Source organism: Rattus norvegicus, chromosome 2 (genome assembly GCF_036323735.1).
Source record: "Rattus norvegicus strain BN/NHsdMcwi chromosome 2, GRCr8, whole genome shotgun sequence".
Taxonomy (NCBI): domain Eukaryota; kingdom Metazoa; phylum Chordata; class Mammalia; order Rodentia; family Muridae; genus Rattus; species Rattus norvegicus.
In genome coordinates, this window is record NC_086020.1 from 48,283,519 (window position 1) to 48,289,518 (window position 6,000).

The window sequence follows — 6,000 nt, forward strand, 5'->3', positions numbered from 1 at the left end:
GTCCTTAACATCTCTAACACCACACGGACTGTGGAAGCTGTTAGCCAGCCTCCACTTGGGAAGGGCAAGCCACACTCACACTGAAGACTTTCACAGTTTCTGAATAGGCTTCAAGGGCAGGGCTAGTGCCTGGCTTTTCCAAACTGATGTCCACTCGCAGATCCAAAGGGTTGACAACATCAGAGGGCTTCTAAATCCAGGAGAGAGATTGATTACTTAGTCATAGTAACTTGTAAATAAAGTCTACAATGTGCTTATAATTAAGAGGACCATCGGTTTCAGAAAGTCATCTCTTTCTGAATGACGAAGACGTCCTCTTTGGTGCCAATTCCGTAGTTAGCCTCAAAACTCAGAAACCTAAGGTGACTCAATTACAGTAAAATTGGAAGCAGCAATTCCTACTGGAATGGTAAATAATCCCATTGTTTACACACAAGCAATTATAAATATTTAGTTTTCATTGTCAACGGATGCCTATATCAGTGCCCAGCTTGGGTGGCTTTGCTTCTCATCCCTAGTATCATCATTCCAGTCTTGATTCCACAGAAATCTGTAATTACATCAATAATTTGATCCCCTTCTAAACAAGGTCAGAGAAGAATGAAAGAGAAGTTTCCTCGCTGCCTCCTCTTCTCCTCCCTCCCTCCTCTTTTACACTTTATCCCCTGTTCCTCTTCTCTCCTTGCCCCTTCTCTTTCCTTGTGTGTGGTGTGTATGTATGTATGTTGTGTTGTATGTGTATTGTATATGTTTTGTGTGTGTGTTGTGTGTGCACATGTGTATGTATGGTGTATATATATATGTGTGTGTGTGTATGGTATATATATGTGTGTGTGTGTGTGTGTGTGTGTGTGTGTGTGTGTGCATGCCCACATGCATGTATACATGTGCCTGTGTGGAGACCAGAGTTCTACCCAGTTTTTATTCACAGTTGCTAAGGAGGAAGGAGATGTTCCATATAACTTAAAATAACTTTCTGGCTGGAAAGTTTCTCCCAAGAAGCATTTTTCCTACATTAAAGATTTCCAAAGTCTGTGTGAACTCTCAAAATTATGGCCAATATTAGAACAAGCAATCTTTACTACACAATCTGCAGTCATTCACCATTACAGCAGTTCTCAACCTTTGAGTCACCACCCCTGGGGGTCGTATATCAGATATTTACATTACTATTCATAGTTAGCACGGTTATGAAGTTAGCATGAAGTAACAATGGAATAATGTCATAGTTGGGGGTCATCACAACATGAGGAAGTGGGTTAAAGGGTCGCAACATTAGGAAGGTTGAGAACCACTGACCTAGTGCAAAGCAATACTAGAAACCACAGTTGAGATTTTCATTCTCAGGAGCTTAAAATGAATATAACTTTTACCTGATGGAAAAGATATCAAAATAAAATTGCAAATGGTAAGTTTACCTTGTTAGTAGTCATTTAAGAAACACTGTCTTTCCCTTAAAATATTTAATTATTCTACTTATTTTCTTTATTTGTGTGTGTGTGTGTGTGTGTGTGTGTGTGTGGTTTGCCTGCACATGTGCATGTGTGTGCTGTATGTGCACATATGTGTGGAGGCCAGAGGAGAAAAATCAGGTCTTCTGCTTCATCATATTCAACATTTTCCCCCTTGAGACAAAGTATCTTGATGATCCTGGAATAAGGCTGGCATCAGCAGGGCCAGCCCCAGAAATCATCTTGTCAAGATGTTCAGAGCACTCAGATTATAGGCATGCAGATAGCCACCCTTGGCTTTTTACAGAGGTGCTAGAGAGGTCCCACTGCTTATGCTGCAGGTGCTCTTACCTGCTCAGCCATCCCTCTAGCTCCAAGCCTTTCACTTCTTTAACAATCTCTCAGCCCCTTTAGTTGCAATTCCTAATGAATCATGTCACCAACACACATAAAATCAGAATGTGACCTTAAGTATTAGCATAATAGAAATGTGCTTTCTATTCACAGAGTTAAACAAGGCATAAAGTCATTAGAAAGACAAACACCTTTTAACATATAACTTCCATTTTAGACACCCTGTATTCATTAGTCTTTTAGAAGAAAAGTGGGAACCCAGAAACCTCACCTGTATACTAATGTGGTACTCAGAACAGTTCTCCACTTCACTTACAACCATAGTCTTCTGCAAGAATCGCTCACTATTTTCTCTAAATATCCCCCTGGAGGTTACTCTGGATGAATATTGGTCAGCATCAAGTGTCATGTTAAACAGGATGGCTGTGGTGAAATCACAAACAAATGTGTCAAGTGTGCTCTGAAGAAGAAAACAGCCTGGTTTCATTGTATTTGGAGGAAGCCCTTGATATCAAGAAGATGCAAAAACTATCTTTACATTGGTGGTTTATGTACAGAGCAAGACCCTATTTTGTGGGATTTGGTCTAAGTGACTGTGAAAACACACACACACACACACACACACACACACACACACACACACACACACAGCTAGCCAGAGAAACACGTCTTGTAACAATGAAACCCAACAACTATTGGGCTATTGGGCTTGCCGTAGGAAATCTATTGGATAAACTTGGGTAAACGGATCCCATTCCTTTGCACTAGTTTGATCTTCCATAACATAGGAAGCACACACAGGACTATTCGTTATACGGTGAAATTCCAGTTGAACACATCCCCCTCTGCTACCCATCTCTACAATAAACCTGGACCCTGGATACTCTGATGCTCATTTTGAGATAATGAACTAGATTAAACGAGACAGAATAATTGGCCTGGGTTCCCCCAGCTTTGACAAGGTCAGAAACAAAACTTAAGTAACTGAAATGAAAGTTCATGTTCCATTTCCATGCCGTTCCAAGGACTAAGTGTTACTGTGAGAATTAAGTGTGATCATCGAAGAGAACATGGACCCTGCCTGACATAGTCTAGATGCTTACGTGGAGAAGAACACGCAACATTGCAGCACAAGGTCTGAGTCAGACATTCTTAGACTGGGCAGCAATTGCACACTTTATGTCCTCCTTGGCTTGAACACTCTCCCAACCCTCTTTGGATCTCTGTTTCTTTGGCCATCAGAAATCATTAATAAAAACTCAGGGGAGTAGAAACGAAAAACTACTCTGTGATAAAAAATGCTGACAGTGACTAAAATCCAAATAATCAGACCAGCTGCCTTTAGAAGAATCCATTGGCCACTCCGAAATTCAGAGCTTTCTCTACTGCTTAGAGCAGTGGCCTTGTGGGGAATTACTTTACCAGATTTATTCGGTATTTTAAAGTTGAATATACTTCCTAAGACAATATATCAGTTACTTTTAATGTATCTATTAAAGAAACTGTGCTTTGATGACTTCACAAGACCAATAAACTTGTGAAATCATGAAGCACTTGGATGGACAGACTAAAGGTAACTGACGAAAAGCACAGGAAGGGGAAATTAACAGTGGTGACTAGGGAGTTGTAAAGAGGATGAAGTTAGAAAGTGACACATATTTTTTTCAAATAGATCGATGATATAGATGTATAGTTTTGTAGATTATCCAGTTTTAAAGATGGAATTTATTTCTTATGCGCTGTCATTGCCAAGCAACAGAGTGAAAAATTATGACCAACTCAACAGTGTGGATCTGAAACACAGCAGGAGAGAGTTGAAGAGAAAGGTTCCCAAGTCTTCACCAGCCAATCCAAGCAAATGGAATGCTCTGAAAGTACAGGTTTGTCAGCATTCGCCAGCACAGTATTGGACGAGCATTCAAAATGTGGAAGATCCACATTCATGCTTTAGGGCCAAGATAGCCTGACAGCCAGCCACGTCTGCCAGAGAATTACCTTTTCTGTCTTTTATGCAGACTAAAATTGTTTATATGGTCATGGGTTTTGACTTATTTGTGATGGCTAACTCAGGTGTGTACTCCAAGACACACAGGTATCACACAAACGACTGATCTGATTGCTTTCAGCCTTTAAGTTAATTTTTTTGCAATTAAATGAAGTACCACTAGGAACTCAGAGATCAGAAATATAGAGCCAGACTCTTATGGAGGAGAGATTGGAATCCATCGGCCAGGAAGAAGGGAAAATATATAGTTTTTAATGTAGTGCTGCTTGGCTTGCTGTCTGCAGAGGATGCTGGGATAACAGAGGTGGTTGGCTGGTTGGAAAAGGCTTCCAAGAGGATGCAGCATGTCAGCCAGGTGCCACACAATGATCTGGCCTCTCAGGGGACAGAGAATGACAGTTCCTATGCTTTCTCCCGTCTGATGGGACACACTCAGACTCATACCATAGAATGGCAAAGCAATGGAGCAGATTGTATATTCTTTTCTGCCTTTCTCACTTTTTCCTCCAGAACAGGAATAACATTTGGTGTTCTATGAAGGACACCTACACAGGAAATGGCTAGACAGTAAGCAACACGTTTACTTTGAACTTTGCGGCATAAGAAATCTCTGTGTGCTAAAGATCTACAGAAGGGATCTGTGGGTACTAGAGACTCAATGGCAGAGCTCATAAGTATACTACAGTGACCACAGTGTTCCATAGTAGAATGCTAGAATCTAGACCTGAGCATGCTCTAAACAATCCCATGCGGAATGAACGACTCTTAGATACCGAATGCGTGGCGTTTAAGCGTGCCCAGGAGAGATCCCTGTGTCTTCTGGTCTGCAAACCAAAACTTCTAGCTAAAGCTATTGAGGCAAACCAATCACTGTATAGGCTATTTCAGGTCCACCTACCCACTTGGTGGTTTTGCCCAGGAGGTCTAAACTTTGCTCTGAAGCAGAGTTTGAGGGTTATCTTAGCTTCCTTGTTGAGCAATATGATTTTGTCTGGAGTGAACGAAGCTTCTGTGGCCACATCTGCAACGCTTTGTGACCTGAAAGACAAAAGGAAACAGATGCGCATTATTGTCCAGTATACATAGTACAATCTACATAGAGGACCTGGGGTCAGCATTGATGAGTTTTTCTGTTTTCTTAGCGTTTGAGAGCAGTGGTTCCTATTCAAAAGCAAAATATGTCAGCAGGGTGAATGGATTTTGGTTGGTAACTGTGTAGCGCACAGAATGAATCTGTCTGTCCATATGTCTGTCCATCTGTCTATCTACCCACCTGTCTTCATAACACTTGAACCTACACAGAATAGAAGCCTGATCTATTCTATGTAGATCTGTGCAGATCATACATTATGTCCTGACCTCTCTATGCCTTCCCGGTTGGGGTCTGTGTTATTCTCAGTCCTTGAAATGGCGGGAAGGGAGGAAGTTGGAGGTGGCAGAACTGATGAGTATTGTCCTGACCTGTGCCTTGTTATCTCCATGGTTGGCATCACCGATCCATGATGGTGACAAGTAGTATGATGGTAGATTATGGCTGAGGAGTCCATCACAGAGTTTTCTACCCTGGTGTGGTCCTTTGTATACCCCAAGCCACAGTCTTATCTGCTCTTTCAACGTTGGTGTAAAAGAATACTGATTCCATTTTATTAATGAAAATATCTGAGACAAGGGTACTTGGAGGCTTACCACGTCACTGGGTACTAGTCAGTGAGGAAATGGAACCTACAGTCTGAATCCTTCCATTACTAGAATGTGAACTTCACGATAGTGACCCCTGTGTAACCTTCCACTATTTATAAGGCAGCAAGCAAGGATTACCGACTTCACCATTTTGAAAAGCATCATGAATAGACCCAAAGAGCATGTCTTTTTATCTTCTGGCATCACTGGGAAGACAATTTTAGAAGTTACTATGTGTCTGTGATTTCTCTTACTAACCAACCGCGGCATAAGAAGTATTGCACAGCTTCGAGTTTAAAGTGCTTAATTGTAGACCAATTATTTGAGGGACTAAGGAACATTCTGATACAAATGACATTCCACGTTTTGTAAATTTTTTACACATTATTCTCGGAGTTATCCAGAAAGAGCAGTTCGGCACTTAGTAGGAATGTGAGCACAGGACATTAGCTTAGCAGGAGCGGTCATCTCAGCACATTCACTTGCTTTCGTGTGTGTTGGCTTTTCTGA

At 41.4% G+C, this 6,000-nt stretch overlaps 1 protein-coding gene across 1 annotated transcript in view; it reads right to left on the bottom strand.

Moving 5' to 3' along the window:
• The window catches only part of Itga2 (integrin subunit alpha 2), a 101,098-nt gene that overhangs the window by 30,107 nt on the left and 64,991 nt on the right, over window positions 1–6,000 (bottom strand). Inside the window, exons 16-18 of the mRNA NM_001427291.1 lie at window positions 4,709–4,848; window positions 2,077–2,228; window positions 80–190 (exon numbers count right to left, since the gene is read on the bottom strand). Coding sequence (NP_001414220.1) covers window positions 80–190; window positions 2,077–2,228; window positions 4,709–4,848 — 403 coding nt within the window. The remainder of the gene's footprint in view (window positions 1–79; window positions 191–2,076; window positions 2,229–4,708; window positions 4,849–6,000) is intronic.